Source organism: Trichomycterus rosablanca, chromosome 4 (genome assembly GCF_030014385.1).
Source record: "Trichomycterus rosablanca isolate fTriRos1 chromosome 4, fTriRos1.hap1, whole genome shotgun sequence".
In the NCBI taxonomy this organism is placed as follows: domain Eukaryota; kingdom Metazoa; phylum Chordata; class Actinopteri; order Siluriformes; family Trichomycteridae; genus Trichomycterus; species Trichomycterus rosablanca.
In genome coordinates this window covers 43,680,623-43,700,183 of record NC_085991.1, presented here as the reverse complement: position 1 = coordinate 43,700,183, position 19,561 = coordinate 43,680,623, and the positions used below count along the sequence as shown (strand labels likewise).

The 19,561-nt window shown below is 39.4% G+C and overlaps 1 protein-coding gene across 1 annotated transcript; it reads right to left on the bottom strand.

Moving 5' to 3' along the window:
- Positions 1 to 6,936: 6,936 nt before the first annotated feature.
- mfap3l (microfibril associated protein 3 like) lies at positions 6,937 to 16,821 on the bottom strand. The gene is made up of 3 exons (XM_062994353.1): positions 16,739 to 16,821; positions 13,886 to 14,259; positions 6,937 to 11,712 (listed from the first exon to the last, which is right to left on the bottom strand). The coding sequence occupies exons 2-3, from the start codon at positions 14,160 to 14,162 to the stop codon at positions 10,706 to 10,708; spliced, it is 1,284 nt and encodes a 427-aa protein (XP_062850423.1). The 5' UTR covers positions 14,163 to 14,259; positions 16,739 to 16,821; the 3' UTR covers positions 6,937 to 10,705.
- Positions 16,822 to 19,561: the final 2,740 nt, after the last annotated feature.

Sequence of the window (19,561 nt, the reverse complement as noted above, 5' to 3'; positions counted from 1 at the left end):
GTGTTTCTGACTTGAGTGGTGTTAATTCTTTTATTTTATTTTCACCCCCAGCTTTAGGCTGAAGAAAAAACCCTGAACAGGCCGCAAGCTTATCCCCTCTCATCAGACATACCCAATCATGTCTGTGTACAGTGGTGTTCAAAAAAATAGCAGTCCAACACCATTAACCTGATAAATCACTGTTTGTAGTAGAAGTGATATTTCTGCATAGCAAAAAATTTACTTGAAAGTGTAGTAGAGTAATGAAAACAAAACAAACCCAACAATTAGAAGCACAATTAGAGTAATCGAAGCATTGATTGAAAGGGGCTTGTTCAAAATAATAGCAGTGAGGAGTTCAATTGGTGAAATCATTCATTCTGCAGAAGAACGTGTGTCAATTTTGGCCCTTATTTAAGGTAGGAGGGTGGCAAATGTTGCACAGGTTGGTCATAGCACGTTTCCTTCTGAAATACTGGGTAAAATGGGTTGTTCCAGACATTGTTCTGATGAACAGCATACTTTGATTAAAAAGTTGATTATAGAGGAAAAAACATACAGAGAAGTGCAGCAAATAATAGGCTGCTCATCTAAAATGATCTCAAATGCCTTGAAGTGACAACCAAAACCTGAAAGACGCAGAAGGAAGCGTGGAACTACTGTTCAAAAGGATCGAAGAATAGCCAGAATGGCAAAGGTTCAGCCAGTGATCACCTCCAGAAAGATCAAGGAACATCTGAAGTTACCAGTGAGTACAGAAGATGATTAAGTGAAGCCAATTTACCAGCAAGAACTCTTTGCAAAGTCCCGTTGTTAAGATAAAGACGTGTCCTGAATGGGTTAACATTTGCCAAGAACACATTGACTGGTCCAAAGAGAAATGGCTCAACATTTTGTGGACTGGTGAAAGCAAAATTGTTCTTTTTGGGTCTAGTGGCCGTAGACAGTATGTCAGATGACCCTCGAGCACTGAATTCGAGCCAAAGTTCACTGTGAAGACAGTAAAGCATGGTGGTACAAAATGATGATATGAGGATGTTTTTCATACCATGTGTTACGCTTATTTATGGCATACGAGGGATCATGGATCAGTTTAAATACAGGGTGGGCCATTTATATGGATACACCTAAATAAAATGGGAATGGTTGGTGATATTAACTTCCTGTTTGTGGCACATTAGTATATGGGAGGGGGAAAACTTTTCAAGATGGGTGGTGACCATGGCGGCCATTTTGAAGTCGGCCATTTTGGATCCAACTTTAGTTTTTTCAATGGGAAGAGGGTCATGTGACACATCAAACTTATTGAGAATTTCACTAGAAAAACAATGGTGTGCTTGGTTTTAACCAGAGCCGTAGATAGAGAGAGTTGCGACACTCCTTGATCTCGCCGCTACGCGGTCACGTGGTTCATGTAACCCTCCAATAGTTCCAAACAAACCCGGCGCTGTCATGTTCTCATATGGGACAGGCAGCAGTGAGTGAAATATTAAACGCTAAATAATAAACATTTGTACAATTTCTGGGTATTTTCAACTGCGTTTACATTTACTGCATCTGCTTTAATATCAATTTGGTATATGAAGTGGAAGATTGATGTTTATAATGACTTAATAGGTCGTTCTTGTTAACACACAGTACATTATATTAGCATACATTACATAATGCGATATCATTAAGTAGTAGAGACAATATACAGTACAGAGATTAGACAGTTTTTTATGTTTTGTTTTTTACATAAACTAATCTCCCTTCACTTTCCTGAGGATTCATAATAATAATCATTTTGGTTAAACACTAAGCCATGTGGCTGGATTCATAAGGTTTACCTGCACTGAATGAACAGATTCATAAACACACTACCGTACCAATACCTTTAACATTATAGTGCAGGTACATGAAATAGCATTAATTCATGTCTTATTTCATGAGTAAGTAATAATTTATTCCTACATAAAAACATAGCACGTCTACGTCCATCACTCTCCTTTTCTGCCGCCGAAACCTTGATTCATGCTTTTATTACATCCAGAATTGATTATTGCAATAGTATCCTTTATGGTACATCTAACAAAATCCTAAAAAAACTTCAGTATATCCAGAATTCAGCTGCTCGCCTCCTTACTCATACTCGCTCCCGTGATCATATTACACCTGTTCTACAAAAACTTCATTGGCTTCCCGTTGCTCAACGCATTCAATTCAAAATTCTTCTATTCACTCACAAAGCTCTCCATAATCAGGCCCCATCCTACCTCACCGACCTGCTCCATCAGCACATTCCCTCCCGTAGCCTTCGCTCTTCTGAGGCTAACCTACTGTCCATACCCTCTAGGACCAAGCACCGGACCTGGGGTGACAGGGCCTTTTCCATAGCTGCTCCATCTTTATGGAATGCTCTCCCCAAACACCTACGAGATTGTCCTGACCTGTCCAAATTCAAGTCACTTCTCAAAACTCATCTATTCAATATGGCATTTAACTTGTAACAACACGAAATAAATGCTTTTATTTTTGCTATTCTTTTTAATAGTTTTTATACTTAGATCACGACAGAAATGTGAAGTCCTAGATCCTAAAACTTGTAAAGTTTTCAGTTTCCTGATTGCATGTAAATCTGTCCTGTTTCTGTCTAATTTTAAGAAATTGTTCTATATTTGTTGTTCTCTCTCATAATTTAGCTAATTTTTAATGAACTGTCTTATGCTGCTCTCTTTGTTTTTATCTTAATTATTCTTGATGTTGATGTACTATTTTGATTTTGTACTATGATTTGTATGGTGTATGTACGTATTTGTTTTGATTATTTGTCTTATGTAAAGCGTCTTTGAGTATCTTGAAAAGCGCTATATAAATAAAATGTATTATTATTTATTATTACATGTAATACATGAATTAATTCATAATTAATATGCACTAGTTCATTTTGTCTAATGTAAGTGGTGGACAAGGTACACAAACCATGTAGTTGAGTTGAAGTAGAGATATCCAAGGTAACATATTACTCCAGTAAAAGTAGTAGTAAAAGTAAAAATACTCTTTACCTCCACTAAAGTACTAAACTAAATTTACCTTCAAATGTACTTAAGAATGAAAGTAAAAGTATAATGATTTATTATGGCTCTGATGTTTTATTATCATTTCTGTAACAAGACTCTTGATTAATCAACTTTTAATTAATCAATTTTAGGTGAAAAGACTCTAGTGTCAATAATTTAGCTTAGCTGACTAAGCTAAATTCAGTTATACCTATTAATTAAGATAAACATGTAACATTTAGTGCTGAGCAAATGCTAAATAATAACAGTATTACGTATATTAATGACATCAAATTCATTATTTTTTTTAAAACAAAGCAACAAACAGCTAAAAATGCTTGATAAGTAGTGGAAATGAATGGGGCTCTATGGGATGTTTGGAACTATACAGAGCTCCACAACCCGGAAGCTGCACAGAAAATATGTCCCGCCCCCTTTCCAACGGTTCCCTATGGGAGTGTCGCCACTCTGTTCTCTCTACCGCTCTGGTTTTAACGTAACTGTATTCTTTCATGAGTTATTTACAAGTTTCTGACCTTATAAAATGTGTTCAAAGTGCTGCCCATTGTGTTGGATTGTCAATGCAACCCTCTTCTCCCACTCTTCACACACTGATAGCAACACTGCAGAAGAAATGCTAGCACAGGCTTCCAGTATCCGTAGTTTCAGGTGCTGCACATCTCGTATCTTCACAGCATAGACAATTGCCTTCAGATGACCCCAAAGATAAAAGTCTAAGGGGGTCAGATCGGGAGACCTTGGGGGCCATTCAACTGGCCCACGACGACCAATCCACTTTCCAGGAAACTGTTCATCTAGGAATGCTCAGACCTGACACCCATAATGTGGTGGTGCACCATCTTGCTGGAAAAACTCAGGGAATGTGCCAGCTTCAGTGCATAAAGAGGGAAACACATCATCATGTAGCAATTTCAAATATCCAGTGGCCTTGAGGTTTCCATTGATGAAGAATGGCCCCACTATCTTTGTACCCCATATACCACACCATACCATCAATTTTTGTGTTCCAACAGTCTTGGAGGGATCTATCCAATGTGGGTTAGTGTCAGACCAATAGCGGTGGTTTTGTTTGTTAACTTCACCATTCACATAAAAGTTTGCCTCATCACTGAACAAAATGTTCTGTGTAAACTGAGGGTCCTGTTCCAATTTTTGTTTTGCCCATTCTGCAAATTCAGTGCGCCGATCTGGGTCATCCTCGTTGAGATGCTGCAGCAGCTGGAGTTTGTAAGGGTGCCATTTGTGAGTAGCTAATATCCGCCGAAGGGATGTTCGACTGATGCCACTCTCCAGTGACATGCGGCGAGTGCTACGCTGTGGGCTCTTGCTGAATGAAGCTAGGACAGCCACTGATGTTTCTTCATTAGTGACAGTTTTCATGCGTCCACATTTTGGCAAATCCAACACTGAACCAGTTTCACGAAACTTGGCAAGCAGTTTGCTAACTGTAGCAGGGGAGATGGGTGGGCTCGTAGGGTGTCTTGCATTGAAATCTGCTGCAATGACCCGGGTACTGCGTTCACCAGACATCAACACAATTTCTATCCGCTTCTCACGTGTTAACCTCTGCGACATGTCAATGGCTGTAAACAAAGAGAAGCTTGTAAATAACTCATGAAAGAATAAAGTTACGTTAAAACCAAGCACACCATTGTTTTTCTAGTGAAATTCTCAATAAGTTTGATGTGTCACATGACCCTCTTCCCATTGAAAAAACTAAAGTTTGATCCAAAATGGCCGACTTCAAAATGGCCGCCATGGTCACCACCCATCTTGAAAAGTTTTTCCCCTCCCATATACTAATGTGCCACAAACAGGAAGTTAATATCACCAACCATTCCCATTTTATTTAGGTGTATCCATATAAATGGCCCACCCTGTATATCAGAATACTTGAGGAGATCATGTTGCCCTATGTCGAAAAAGAAATGTCCTTAAAATGGGTGTTTTAACATGACAATGACCCAAAACATCTTGGTTACAGACAAACAAGATTGAGGTAATAGAGTGGCCAGCCCAATCCCCTGACTTCAATCCCAGAGAGAACTTGTGGGCTGAAATCTGAAACATGTTTTTTTGAGGCAAAACCCAAAATTGCAGAAGAACTGTGGAATGTCGTCTAATCATGCTGGACTGGAATACCTGTTCAGAGGTGCCAGAAGTTGATCGACTCCATGCAACACAGATCTCAGAAACAATTGTTATATTAAATATTAGTTCAGTAATTTAAAGTAAAGTGAAACCTCAAACATTTTTTCATTTTATAGATAATTTTTTTTAGTTTTTTAAAGAAAAATGCTGCACTGCTATTATTTTGAACAACCTAATATTCATTTTTCTTAATTTTCTGTAAAGGATGAACGCAAACTGGCTAAATTTTAATAATGTTTTGATTTAGAATTAAAAGTGTAGTATTTTCAGTGCATTTGTATTTATGGAAATAAAAGTTATTATAATGATTTTGTGCTTTATTCGGTTTTTTGAAATCACTGCTATTTTTTTGAACACTACTGTAGATGCCCAGCCGGCCGATATCACCGCCGAGATACGAAGCTGGAGCTCAGCATAGCGTAAGAGACTGCTGTGCTACCCAAGTGGCCTTGCTGTTAATTCTTGTTTATTATTATTATGGTACATTTTAGCCTAGTGGTTAGGGTACTGGACTAGTAATCAGAGGGTCGCTGGTTCAAGTCCCACCACTGCCAGGTTGCTGCTGTTGGGTCCTTGATCAAGGCCCTTAACCCTCAATTGCTTAGACTGTATACTGTAAGTCACTTTGGATAAAAGCGTTTGCTAAATGCTGAAAATGTAAATGTGTGAGTGTGTGTAGGGCGACAAGGTCGCCTCACAGCAAGAAGGTCCTGGGTTCGATCCCCAGGCGGGGTGGTCCGGGTCCTTTCTGTGTGGAGTTTGCATGTTCTCCCCATGTCTGTGTGGGTTTCCTCCGGTCCCTCCGGTTTCCTCCCACAGTCCAAAAACATGCAGTCAGGTTAATTGGAGACACTGAATTGCCGAATGGGTGTGTGTGTGTGTGTCTGCCCTGCGAAGGACTGGTGCCCCATCCACGGTGTTACTGTGTGCCTTGCGCCCATCGAAAAGCTGGGACAGGCTCCAGTACTAGGGTTGGGCGGTATGACGGTATTACGGTATACCGCGGCATTTAAAAATGCCAAAAGCGCCAAATTTTTGCTTCAGATTTACCTTGAAAACTGAGACTTTAAGACATTCGCGCATCCACAGTAAGGGAGGGGTGGGAGGGGTGGGCGGTTGGAGCTCACTGATTGGTTGTAGTGATGGGAATTATGGCTCCTTGAAGGGAGCCGGATCTTTTGGCTCGGTTCCTTTTAAAGAGCCGTTCAAAAAAATGACTCTTCGTTCCTCGGGAAGCGCTACTGGGTAAACTATAAGACCCCGATATTAATATCAATGATCAACAATCATGAACATTTTGCTACCTTTGCCTTAAATGTAGGCATAATTCAAACAACACTTAAATGAGAAAAAAAGATTTATTTTAAAAGAAGAGAAAAAACTACAGAGAAGAGACGTACTGTGGTTGCATCGCATTGTTTCAGAACAATCCTCTTTTGTGCAGAGATGTGCCTGTGTTTATTTCTGCTTTAAAACATACGCACCATGAAATAATCAGATTTAACATCATTAAACAAGTTTATTTTTTTGTTATTTGTGCTCGTTTTCTGTATGTTCTCTCTGTAGCTTGGTTACGGCTCTCTCTCTCTCTCTGTGTGTGTGTGTGCGCGTCTCGCTCGCTCTCCGCGATATATATACGGAAACACCGTATGACGGTATGAAAATCGGCAATACCGCCCAACCCTATCCAGTACTAGATGTATTTGAGAAAATGTTGAGGAAAAAAAAAAAACAAAGACTCAATAAGTGATTACACACAACAGCTTTTTATTCACTACAAAACAAAATTAGCACCGGATAAAATGATAAACCCAAAATGACTTTTGCTCCTGCTCCAAATCCAGTGAGCATAAGCTCCTCTAGGTGCACTCAATACACAACTCAATTTAACTCAAGCAATGAGAGAAAGAAACTTATTTATTAATTTAAAACGTAACAAAACTCTCCACAGATTTACAGAAATGGTAGTAAATAATACACGAACATTTAAATGACCTTTAAAACATACATTACCTGTACAGTCTAAACAAACAATAATACAACTGATGAAAAGCAGAAATCAGGCTGCACATTTGAAAAGAAAGCAAATTGTTGACCTTAATTTATATACAATAATAGAAAGACTCCAGCGGTGGTTGGATAAAATAATCCATTTATCTCTTAAAACAAGGGTCAGACAATGTTTCACATGCATGTCTACTGTCCAAGAATGTAAAACATCTAATTATAACCTATTTTAGAATATGTAACCGATATGAGATCAGCAGAAAAACGTGAGTTTAACACTTAACAGCAAAGCATTTTAGCTGTAGGTCCCTCAACTAATCGTCTTGTTATTCAGCAGTAATTCTGGTCTTCTGATCTTTAACCATATTCAACAGAGTCTAAATATACAGATACTCATATCAGACTGCATGCATTAATAACTTTAATTTGTTATAATAATAAATAAAAGCTAGTGCTTGATTGAGGTACTCCTTTACCAAATTCTGAAATTCTCATAAGAGCAGGGGTGTCAATATTTCTGGGCCCAGAAGCCAAAACCAGCAAATAAACCGGTGTAAAACATTCTAAACAAAAAAATGTGACTTGCTGAAAACTTGACGGACTTCGTTCTATAACAATGGAGATGCAATGGAGCCAGTAATTCCATTAGAAGGCATCAGCTGCACATTTAAAATACTGATTATCTCCACTGCCTGACCTAGAAAACACAAGCGGCTGTTACGCAGGTAGAAATTTGATCTCCTCACCTGTTTCACTAGGTTGTATCAGTTTTGTACAGTGTTATTTATATTTAGTATTTCAGTGTATTTTATAGCGTTGTTGTGCGTTGTGTTTTATTTAATTGATTGTTTTATTCCGAGAGTAACAGCTCACTCAGCTCTTTCTTTTCTTTTTTCAAACAAGGTCAGTAGATCTGTTTGCACTGGTGCTACACTAAATAAAATCAGTCAGTCGAACAACTAAACACTTCATACAACAACGAACCCTATAAACTACACTAAAATAACACTACAATATACAAAATTAATACAATACAAATACAAAGAGGTCCAGAGTCATCCCTACGTTTTAGTGCCGCTGTTTAATGATCGTCATAGTTTTCGATAATAGTTGTTTTCTTAGAATAAAACCATAAAACACTCTCGTTGGTCATGCAGACTTAATATATTAGAAACAAAACAGGAATAAAAAGTTAAATGTACGTAAAGCTAGAAGAATGTATCAGGATGGATTTGTTTTGGTAAGTTAACAGTGTTAAGCATCTGCTTAATACACTCCCAGTGTAAAAAAATCTGACTACACCATCAGACCACACATGCCAATAGAAAATGACCTAAATCTGTTCGAAGTTTGATTACTGCTGTGACATTAAATAGCATTTGTATAAAGCAGCACAAGCAATGCATGATGTGAAAGCCTCCACAAGCTTCACGTAGAAGTTTCTCCATTATTATTTTTATTTATTATCATTTTTTCGGCTTTAAAAAACTCTGGGTATAAAGCACAGCATTCTTATGATTGCAGAATGACATTGGAACTGACTCTGTTGCTGTAAATAGATTATAGACAATAATGTATAGTAAAAATGTGTGGAATTAATACTACCATTTTACTAAATGAGTTGCGACTCCTACAGTACAATACTGTACTGTATTTGTATACTGAAAACATTAAGTAGACTTTTATGTTAAAAGCCTTATTTATTTTATTGGTGTGTTTATTACTATTTAATAGCTTGGCTCCAAGCAACTTTGACACTGCCCATTAGAAATGCCCATTAGTTCGACACCCCTGCTTTAATCAACCTCTAACAATTGTTGATCTTAAACCTGCTGCTAGTCTTTATGACCTAAACTTGGGTTACAACATGATTAACCATTGGGAACTGAATAACGAGCCTTAATTTGCTTCAGCTGCGATGTGCTATATAAACACCACCCAGATTTAAATGTTCAAAGAGTGTTGAGAAAGACTTGAGGCACAGAGTTCTGGGACAGCGTTTTATTAAATAAATCAGCAGTTTGTCTGGTGCAAGAAGGGTGAGGATTATGACCAGAAGAATACTATCCCCATGGTCAAGCATGGAGGTGGGTCAATGACACATGTAGGAGGGGGCGCATGACAACCATGGCCCTCGTCGATCAGAGGTGGTTGCAGTGGTGAGAGAGAGAGAGAAAGAGAGACTCCAATTGGACATGACTAAAAAAATTAATATACAGGAGTTCGAAAAAAAAAATCTTATGAGTACATCTTGCTGGACCCATTATGTTGCACCACAAAAGACAATCTATAGAGGTAAATGCAACCAAGCAACTGTACTATTTGCAACAGTTAAAATCCAGTGTAACTGCAGCTGTAGGACAGGACAAACATCATAGAATAGCTGTGTCTAAATTTGTGCGCTGTGTATTCTACTCTTACACTATAAACTATGTACACCTGTCCATTTAGACACTATCATTCAGCAATAAATGAAAATGAGAGATTATTGCACAGAATAAAACCTATCCACTCATATCTGCACTGTAGCACCTCCTGCTCTGCGCCCTTTGGAAAAACTTAAGTAGCAATTACAAAGCCCACTGATGACTCCTTCCGTTTTACTACACTGAAGTAGTACACCCAAACAGTTAATCCACCACCATGCTAAAACACTGTGCAGGACTATATCCAGGCTGGTGGTGATCCATTACACAGTAATACAATTTACACTAGCTAATTTACCTACTAAATGTTGGAAGTGAGGGGAAACCTGAAACATGCAAAACGATTGGGGATGAGGATCAAAGCAAGATGCTGTGTAAAGGTTTGATTAAGTTATGGGTTTCAAGGGTTTATAATGTTTGACTGGAGAATTTATGAAACATGAATTTTGTATGAACCCTTGACAGCAGGTTCTCTATTTTTATTTTAAGTACTGTAAAGGTCAAGAAAAATGATTTGAGAGATGTGATTAAATACAGCATTCAGCCGCACTCACTTAGGGGTCGCCACAGCACGATTTTATGCCGGATGCCCAGCCAGAGGCAGCCCTCATTTTATCCAGGCTTGGAACAGGCACTAAAAGCACACTGAGCAGTGCACCTCCCAGTGTCTAGGCTATCTGACAATCCCCGCCCCCCTTAGACATAGCCAATCATGTCTGTGTAGACACCCGACCAGCAAATAGCAGTAGTGGGTTAGCATATTTACCCACTGTGCCACCAGAATGCCCAGAAGTGTTTAATTGAGATAAGGTTTATCTGTTGGGTCAGTTGTTAATGCTCTGGACTATTGACTGAAACCGCAGATAAAACTGCCACTGTTGGCCACTAAGCAGGATTCTTAACTATCAGTTGCTTGGATTGTATCCTGTCCCTATTCTAAGTTGCTTTAAATTGCCAAATACACAATAAGCTAAAATATTTTTCACTTCAAGTGTTTCTCTTTTGGAAATCAAAAAAATAAACAAAATGCTTTGACCTTTTGTGTGAAATTCATAAAAAGATAAATAACCCAGTCCTGGGATACTACACATGACTTTCATTTATGATGCTTGACTGCGGAGCTTCTTCTCCCCCCTCTGTCTCTGTGATCGGCTCTGCGATCGTCTCTGCGATCGGCTCTTCGATCGTCTCTGCGATCGGCTCTGCGATCGGCTCTGCGATCGGCTCTGCGATCGGCTCTGCGATCGGCTCTTCGATCGGCTCTTCGATCGTCTCTTCGATCGTCTCTGGTTCTGCCTCCACAGGCAGTTGAGCCAACGCTGCCTCAGAGGGCATTTCAGCCAGAGGTGGAGCCTCCACATTGCAGCTCGTTTCAGCTTGTTGTGGGTGAACTGAGACCTGAATGGCGATTTGTTGCGGCTGCTCGTGTAGGGAGGCCTCGTCCGAATCTGCAGTAGACGAGCCGCTCCTCTGCTGCTCTCTTCTTCTCTCTCGAATCTGCAGAATGGTGAAAACGTTGCCAGCAACCCCACCGACAAGTGAAGTGCCTTCTTGACCTTCGGGCGCTTGTCGAACAAAAGTGTGCCTCATTTCCTCAACCCCTACGACTTCAAGGATCTCCCCCATGAAAGTACGGCAGTTCATGATCAGTGGTGGGAGGGGAATGCTACGTGCTAACTCCTCAATGTACCGTGCAAACTCCATGGTCTTAAACTGAGTAACCTTGGCCAGCTCCAGTGTTTTGGCTGACGTGATGATTGGGATGCGTTTCGCAATTTCAAAAGCTTTCTGGAGCTTCTCAGCTCCTTCGGTGCGGAAAAACTCGTTGATGGCCTTCTCGGTTTTCTTCAGATGGCTGCTCATCATACAGAGACGAGTGATGTTTAACACCATGATGATGGTGAAAGTCACCAAACACACAACCATGTAGTACACGCCCATGTCGCCATTGGTGAAGACCACACGCACGGTCACTGTGCAGTTTGCTGTGCCTTGACTGTTGGATGCCACACAGGTGTATTTGCCACGGTCTGCAAATGTTATGTTGGTGATATTGAGGACTCCATTCTCCAGAATCCACCACTTTCCCTCTGTAAGCAACAATAAGAGAACAAGGCTGTAATAAATAGTTCTAGAAAATGTAATGGACAATCATTTTTCCCTTTACCACAACTGCAGTTATTTAGCCAAGACATGTTAGGTGTCCAACGTTATCTATTTAATCATTACTCTCACCATAAACCACGTCATGTTTTTCAGTAATCCCAGACTTGCTTATGTGGCTAATGACACTTTATACTTTGGCTAGAAAAACACTTACTTATGGAAGATGTTTATTCACTGTTTAATAATTGAAAACCCTAAAACAGAGTCAGTCAAAATAAAACCACAGGCTTCATATAAACACATTAACACATCTGTTATTACCAAATCTGTTGTGTGAATATGGTTCAGATTTTCAGACACTGAAATCTGACAATCAAGCAAAAATATAATACACTTTATATCTTATCTTTTAAATTTCTACAAAAGTAATATCATGATATATAGCATTTTTTTCCTATACAATTAAATATACAGTGAAACCTCGGTTTAATGGACTAAAAGGGGGAAGCACTGGTCCGTAAAATGCGATTGTCCGAAACAGCGAGGTAATTTTCCAGGGGGTGCGAAAATATACAAAAACATGGCACAGGTCCACAAAAGTGCTAAACACCCACATAATATCACCATAAATAGATAATGTATGTAAATATGTCATGTTATTTATTTATTTGGATTTTAACATCATGTTTTACACACTAAATATGTAATGTAAAACCTGTAAATAAATATTAAAATTGGTGCACTGTACTACTGGGGACAAATTTCATTTACCTTGGTGGAGGAGATGTGTCTTTTTGCCGTGTTCATATAGTGGGGACTGAGTCTAAAGCACTGCTGGTGGCTACTGGAGCAGTGCTGGTGCAAAACTAAGCACTAGAACTTAATTTAAGCATAAAACACAAAGAAAGGACGAGCACAAAGCGAGCCTCCAGGCAAAATAAAGGCTATCACTCATGTAAACAGAGAGACGTGCACCGGCTAGAAAATAATTACTAAACTGCTAGTCTACTGTTTTGTTCATTGAATTAGAAATCCGTTAAATAGAGGTTCTGCTGTACAATTAAATAGTACAATTAAACAGTAAGCTTTCGGGCAGCACAGTGGCTAAGTGGGTAGCACTGTCGCCTCACAGCAAGAAGGTCCTGGGTTTGATCCCCAGGTGGGGGCGGTCCGGATCCTTTCTGTGTGAAGTTTGCATGTTCTCCCCGTGTCTGCGCGGGTTTCCTCCGGGAGCTTCGGTTTCCTCCCACAGTCCAAAGACATGCAAGTGAGGTGAATTGGAGATACTAAATTGTCCATGACTGTGTCTGATATAACCTTGTGAACTGACGAATCTTGTGTAACCAGTAACTACCGTTCCTGTCATGAATGTAACCAAAGTGTAAAACATGACGTTAAAATCCTAATAAACAAACAAACAGTAAGCTTTCTGTTAAATACATCAGAAATCAGTGTAAGCTTTCTGGTTCAGATTGGTCCTCATGCTCTGATGCCCTAGGCATGCACACACTGTTTTGAAAACATCAACAAAGCAAGCTCTGACTGGTTACATGTGAGGGTTGAACAAAAAAAACCATTTATACATAGACCAAAAATGAAGGGTGTGACTCAGTATTAGTTAAGAACAAGTATGAGCATGTTGGCCATGCGTTACACGGCTATGTTTGTGATCCTGCAGAAACAGACCTAGAAAATTGGCAATAGGTCCTTGTGACATTATTAGGGGCATTTAGGCTTAAATGTAACTAACACGAGAGCAGAAAATGGAACAATACAGTACAGACACGCTCAACGGTTTTAGAGGAAAGTCTCTGATTGTCTGAGTGGCCCAGACAAAGCCAAAGAGTTTCAACATGGTGTTACATGATCCACTGTGGCGACCCCTAATGGGAGCAGGCAAAATAAATCATCATGAAAACTTTAAGCATCACATGCATTATGATATGTTAGCATCTGTAACTAATAAACATAAAAGCTTAAGCTTTAAACAGCTGATGTTTTGCATCAAGTATGTTCATAATGTGTTCATTTGGAACCTGCTTTAAATTGACAAAAATCTTTCCAAGTAAACACATTTGCTAAGTAACAGTAGCACAACTCTGTGATGCTAAAAATAATCATGACATAATTTATTAAAATATTTAGAGCCATACTTACCACTCTCTTCCATGTCTGGAAGGGGACCGTGGGAGTTGAACCACTTTACACTGGGAAAAGGATCACCAGTAACATTGCAGTCGACTAAAATGGAGTTGCCCTCTCGAGCAATGATCTGGTTTATTGCGGTGAATACCATGGGCACCCTGCCCTCCTCCGTCTCATTGGTTGTCCTGGTCCCATTTCCATCTGCTAGTGTAATGTTCACGGCTCTTGCAGCATCAATGCAGAGGAAACACACCAAAAAGATGAAACTTGACCTATTAGCACCTTTCATTTTCACTGGCAATGTGCACCAAAAAGCCCTGAGATCAAAGGTCACTCCATGTGAGTTCTGCAGGCTGCCAAAAAGATTCTGTTCTTCAGTAACTGGTCTGCAAAACAGAGAAAACAAGGTGATTAGGGGTTTACAAGTAATACTGATATTAATTAATTTACACATTTAATCAATCAAATAATCATCCTCCAATATTACCCTAATATTGTAAATCACTTAGTATTTTTTAATCCACTTTTACTTCTAATTTAATAAAGGTAAATTCCCAATAACTCATTTTAACTGTCGCACAATGGCTACCAATCTGACAAAGTAAGGGATCTAACGTGGTTTATTAAATATATTTGGAAAGCCAGTCACTGCCTTTTTAAAAAAAAAAACACACCTCAAGCACCTCATTAATACAGCAATGTTCTTGGGGAAGGACACTAATCACGTCTTCCGAACACAAGATTACAGACGCAGATTAGCTAGTCTCAGTGATTAATAACAGTCAGATAAAGCAAAGTCAGCTTTGCCCTTTTGGACTCCCTGCCAGAAATGGCATCATTCTGAATCTAACTTGTAATCTGGCAACCATGATCACTTTTATGCTTCTGAAGAGGCCCATTTATTTTCACTGATGTTTTGCTGGCAAACCTCAGAAAAAGTAAATATCATATAGTTCTTTTTATTTTAATAATAAACCCTTTAATCAGTAATTTGTTAATTATCTTGGTTTTGTATTTAAACTACAAAAGTACAAAGAAAGGTTTCCCATTGTTATCACTGACCAACTTAATCATAGTTTAGTTATTTATTAGGATTTTAACGTCGTGTTTTACACTTTGGTTACATTCATGACAGAAACAGTAGTTACTCTTTACACAAGATTCATCAGTTCACAAGTTTATTGTCAAACACAGTCATGGACAATTTTGTATCTCCAATTCACCTCACTTGCACGTATTTAGACTGTGGGAGGAAACCCACACAGACACGGGGAGAACATGCAAACTGCACACAGAAAGGACCCAGACAGCTCTACTTCAGGATCGAACCCAGAACCTTCTTGCTGTGAGGCGACAGTGCTACCCACTGAGCCACCGTGCCGCCCCCCTCATATTTAGAAAAATAGAAACTAATTCAAATTGATGCCTCCTGCAATACACTTAAAATTGGAACAGTGGCATATTTACCAGTGTGTTCTACCACCTTTCATATTATTTACACTTTCCAATGGTTTGGGAACTAAGAATACAAATTATTGTTGTATCTGTGCACAATCTTGCTTAATATAAAACTTCAGCTGCTCAACGGTGGTTGCTGTTGTATAATTTGCTCTTCATAATGCACCATACATTTTTAATATTAGAAAGCTCAACAAAGCCATGTTGTTGCAGTGTGTGCAGAATATATCCTGACATTGTCTTTCTAAAATAACCAAGGACTTCCCAGTTCCTCTCTTCTTTTATAGCCAAAACATTAAAGCTGTACAAGCATTGTGCTTGTACTGTTCTCAATTATATAGGAAACTTAATCTGTTTTATTTACCTTACCTTTACCTTAAACATTTAGATATTGTGTACCTTTTTATTATTTAACTTGTATGTATGTTGACACCTGCACCAAAAGAAATTCCTTGTACATCTGCTACTTGGCGAATAAAAAGATTCTGATTCTGTCAAAACTATTTGGAAAAGGGTTTATAACTGGAAATGGATACATGATAACAGTTTTCCATTAGTGGATCATTTATCCACAATTCTTGTTACCAAAATTAAGCAACTACTTAAAAAGAGGAAACCAATATTTGTGATTATTACGTTTGAACTTGTTATTAGTGTGAACATATAATACCAAACCTTTTTACAAAGACTTTATATTTGCGTTTTAGATCTTCAAATGTCACTTTATACAAAAAAACAAGCCGTCTTTGTTTACAAAATACCCAAACAAGATCAGTTAGCCAATTACTCAAGGCTAAGTTACCAACGCTAGCTAGCTAAAACAGCTTTGAGTTAATTGAGTACATCATTACTAGCTAGACCATTATTTTCTAAACAAATAGTTCCACATATTTAAAAACAAAGATTATTTACACCACACATAAAACCATTTAGTCTTGTATTTAAAAAGCAAGCTAGCTGAGTCAGCTGAAAGTGGAGAAAAAAAGGCCGCGTTCCAAACCGCACATTCCCGGTCTACATACGGCGTCATATAAAAAAAAGACACCACTGCAGATGTCCTACTTAGGGACACTATGTAGTACAGTAAGACGCGATTTGGGACGCAACCAGGTTTTTCCTACAAGTAGGTCAAAACCGCTAATTTATCAAATGCCGGTGTTTACAAAGCGAATATATTATCTTAAAAAAGAAAAACAATAAACACACTCTGATGTAGCTTCAACCCAACACAACAAAGCCTACACAGAGAAAAATACATTTGTTGGATTTACATAAATGAAAAAGAAAATGCGCTGTACGGAGTGTGCTAGCGTTTAGTGCAAATCTTTAGCTCCAGCCATGGCAGAATTGTATAACCAATGTAACAACGCTTTTCTTTACATCGGAGTTTAACACATTATTACCTACCACATCGTATCCCATGTGTGGTTCCAAAATTTGTTCAAAACGCAGATAAACATCCTGCGTTGCTGCCGTAAAAACAAGCCAACCTCGTTATTCGACTTCGCGTCCTTCTTGCGGGAGTCGATTCAGGAATCAGTCAATGCCGACTCCACGTACTTTAACCGAGAGTCGACTCTTAAGCGTGTGAGTCGACTCCACCGTTCATACGCATACAAAAGGCTTCCAACACCGTTCAAACAGGAGCAGCCCAGCAGTAATAAAACACTGGAGAAACTACAGGGGTTGGACAAAATAACTGAAACACCTGTCATTTTAGTGTGGGAGGTTTCATGGCTAAATTGGACCAGTCTGGTGGCCAATCTTCATTAATTGCACATTGCACCAGTAAGAGCAGAGTGTGAAGGTTCAATTAGCAGGGTAAGAGCACAGTTTTGCTCAAAATATTGCAATGCACACAACAATATGGGTGACATACCAGAGTTCAAAAGAGGACAAATTGTTGGTGCACGTCTTGCTGGCGCATCTGTGACCAAGACAGCAAGTCTTTGTGATGTATCAAGAGCCACGGTATCCAGGGTAATGTCAGCATACCACCAAGAAGGACAAACCACATCCGACAGGATTAACTGTGGACGCAAGAGGAAGCTGTCTGAAAGGGATGTTCGGGTGCTAACCCGGATTGTATCCAAAAAACATAAAACCACGGCTGCCCAAATCACGGCAGAATTAAATGTGCACCTCAACTCTCCTGTTTCCACCAGAACTGTCCGTCGGGAGCTCCACAGGGTCAATATACACGGCCGGGCTGCTATAGCCAAACCTTTGGTCACTCGTGCCAATGCCAAACGTCGGTTTCAATGGTGCAAGGAGCGCAAATCTTGGGCTGTGGACAATGTGAAACATGTATTGTTCTCTGATGAGTCCACCTTTACTGTTTTCCCCACATCCGGGAGAGTTACGGTGTGGAGAAGCCCCAAAGAAGCGTACCACCCAGACTGTTGCATGCCCAGAGTGAAGCATGGGGGTGGATCAGTGATGGTTTGGGCTGCCATATCATGGCATTCCCTTGGCCCAATACTTGTGCTAGATGGGCGCGTCACTGCCAAGGACTACCGAACCATTCTGGAGGACCATGTGCATCCAATGCCGGTGCCGTGTATCAGGATGACAATGCACCAATACAGACAGCAAGACTGGTGAAAGATTGGTTTGATGAACATGAAAGTGAAGTTGAACATCTCCCATGGCCTGCACAGTCACCAGATCTAAATATTATTGAGCCACTTTGGGGTGTTTTGGAGAAGCGAGTCAGGAAACGTTTTCCTCCACCAGCATCACGTAGTGACCTGGCCACTATCCTGCAAGAAGAATGGCTTAAAATCCCTCTGACCACTGTGCAGGACTTGTATATGTCATTTCCAAGACGAATTGACGCTGTATTGGCCGCAAAAGGAGGCCCTACGCCATACTAATAAATTATTGTGGTCTAAAACCAGGTGTTTCAGTTATTTTGTCCAACCCCTGTACGTTTGTGATTGTACAGGCTGTAGTGGCGCAGTGTCCGATGTGTGTTTCCAGAAAAAAATAGGGAAAATGCAATAATGCAAGGTTAAGTTATTTTACTAGTACTGCGGTGCAGAGCACTTGTAATGGAACCCCTATTTCTAACTAAACCCAAGATTTAAAATGACTTTATAAAATGTGTTGCACAAAAGGCATTAAAAACAATTCAATGGTTAACTAAATGTACCCAATACAGACACACCATTACAATGAAACTGCATATACTTACTATAGTGGTAACTTACAGCTACCTGCAAATTGCAAGTCTTTTGAGTATGTATATGGTTTTCTTGCATAGTTAAGGATGAAGAATCAAGTAATGTTTGTTTATTAGAATTTTAATGTCATGTTTTACACTTTGGTTACATTCATGACAGGAAAGGTACTCACTCATTACACAAGATTCGTCAGTTCACAAGTTCAATGTCAAACACAGTCATGGACAATTTAGTATCTTCAATTCACCTCACTTGCATGTCTTTGGACTGTGGGAGGAAACCAGAGCACCCAGAGGAAACCCACGCGGACACTGTGAGAACATGCAAGCTCCACACAGAAAGGACCCGGACCGCCCCACCGATCCCAGGACCTTCGAATCAAGTAATGTAAACTAATGTAAATTAATACCTGACTTGCAAATGATGTTACAGAAGCAGTAAAAATGTTCCTTAAGATAAATAAAGTATCTATCTATCTAAATACAGTTCTGATCCAATCGCTTTACGAGTTACTTGGTAGTCAGAGCCCTCTCTTCCTCAAATCACTTATGCCTATTCTGGTCTCCATTTGGCCATAGCCAAATGCTGACAGATCACCTTTGGATATACTTGATTAAAAATTATCTACATAAATTACAGAGTTGGACAGGTCAGTAGTAATGATTGTAGATTCACAACTACCCTGAGTATCCTGGCTGATCAGTTGAGTAACTGGTCCTATTTTACAACAAGGACTCCTGATCCTTACAACTACAGAACCACATTTGGATTATATGTGGCTGTAAAAACTCCAAGCCATTGCCATGTTTACCTTTTACTGAGCTGAGTTTTACCTGTTCAATTGATGAAGCACTGTCACCTGAGCAGGTCTGGCCCCATCCCTTTATTGTAAATGTAAGTTTCCTTTGTGTTCATTTGTATTGTAGTTTAATCTCTGGGGAATATGGTCTGCTAAAGAGTTTTAGATTTTATTTTCAGTATTTTGTTACTGCTTGTTGTTTGGTTTTGTCTTCTCAGTGAATTTAAAGATTTTGAGACATCTGGC

Bases quoted from the DNA above. Each gene is read 5' to 3' on its own strand.
- mfap3l (XM_062994353.1), bottom strand. From the start codon at position 14,162: ATGAAAGGTGCTAATAGGTCAAGTTTCATCTTTTTGGTGTGTTTCCTC. The intron at 11,713-13,885 runs GTAAGTATGGCT...TGTTGCTTACAG, and splicing joins TCCAGACATGGAAGAGAGTG to AGGGAAAGTGGTGGATTCTG.